Here is a 1,501-nt window from a genome sequence, read left to right as displayed (position 1 = left end):
TGTAAAACATGACTAGAATGTTCCTTGCAGTTTAGTACTAAATGTCATAACAACTACATAAATAGAAAAAAGAGTGAAATACAGTAGTCTCTGCAGTTAACTAAAACACAATATTTTACTAATAACACAACTATTTATGAAATGTATATTTAGTACTTTGAAACAAAGAAATATTATGCTTTTTTATGCAGGGCAAGCAGGCTTCTCTTAGATCCACCCTGATATGTGCTACATCCCTGCTGTTGTTTCCAATATTCAGAAGAGGAAAAAATTTCACACATAACTGGCATCAAAAGGTTAGTGTAGAAGAATTTATAACCACAAGATTACAACTAGAATTTGTAATATCTTATTATTCACCCTTATTCAGGACAGAGAGATTTCCAATAGGAATGATGTTCAGTTGTTATGTTCACAATTGGAGCTTCTTGACCTAGCCATCAGAATCCTACAGTAAGGACCTACAGAACTTGGTTTCATTCACATACATCTATCTATTGCTCTGTGTGCTTTATGCCATTCCTATGGCTACTAGACAATGTAACCTTAGGGAAAATGATATATCTTAATTTATTCCCTGATATAGTAACCCTGTGCCAAACTATGATAACTATTTTGATGAATAACACAAGTGAAAATATACAAAACATCAATAAAATAGTATTTATAATACTAACTGTAAGTATTAAAAGTAGTATATACATGTCATGTATAAATGGAGTTACATATGGAGTACAGCATGATTCTTAAAAGATACAGGTAATTCAGACTTATGTTTAGCTATTGACAGTAAGGTCTGACATTTGTTCCAAAATTTAAATGTGCTTCTGTTACTAAATCTGACAGAAATTTGTTGCCGTAAATTAAAATTTTTTTTAGATTTGTCATATATATTGACTGTAAAGATGCAAACACTTCATATAGTAAATCCTTTAGAAAAAAATGTGGTAGAAGTAAATGGAGCAAGGTATTGAATACTTACTGTATTGTTTTTTCTGACAGCAGAAATAAATGGAAACAAGAGGAAAAAGGCAATGATATGACAAAAATAAAATTAAAAAAAGAGATACAAATATGAATGGAAAGGAAACAAAGGCTGAAGATACATAATATTTTGTGATGTACCTTGAAGCCAGTCTACACCTTCTTGCAATCCTTCTCCTTTTATGGCATCACTAGCACTGCAATAAAATCCGTAAGAAATATATCCATTTCATTATAGCATAAAACTGCAAGAATAGAGGATTATAATTTTCCATATGGAAAATTAATATAGTATAGTAACATATATCTGAGCAAAACTAGTTAAGCATTGATATTAATATAAATACAAAAGTCTGTGAGTGTTCAGAAGATATGAGGAAATTATTTATGATTTTTATAGACATTTTGAAAAGTATATCACTAAAAAGTTATTATCCTAGAAATAGTTATTAGACTGACATTAATAAAACACATACTTTGAGTTATTCTTCCAGTGGTGGAAAAGTTTTATAGAGTC

At 29.7% G+C, this 1,501-nt stretch overlaps 1 protein-coding gene across 1 annotated transcript in view; it reads right to left on the bottom strand.

Moving 5' to 3' along the window:
• Positions 1-1,501, bottom strand: part of ARL6 (ADP-ribosylation factor-like 6) — an 81,448-nt gene that overhangs the window by 29,991 nt on the left and 49,956 nt on the right. The window contains exon 5 of the mRNA XM_012652801.1: positions 1,126-1,181. Coding sequence (XP_012508255.1) covers positions 1,126-1,181 — 56 coding nt within the window. The remainder of the gene's footprint in view (positions 1-1,125; positions 1,182-1,501) is intronic.

This window comes from Propithecus coquereli, unplaced genomic scaffold (genome assembly GCF_000956105.1).
Source record: "Propithecus coquereli isolate 6110/MARCELLA unplaced genomic scaffold, Pcoq_1.0 Scaffold40, whole genome shotgun sequence".
Lineage (NCBI taxonomy): Eukaryota > Metazoa > Chordata > Mammalia > Primates > Indriidae > Propithecus > Propithecus coquereli.
This window is presented reverse-complemented; position numbering and strand designations above follow the sequence as displayed.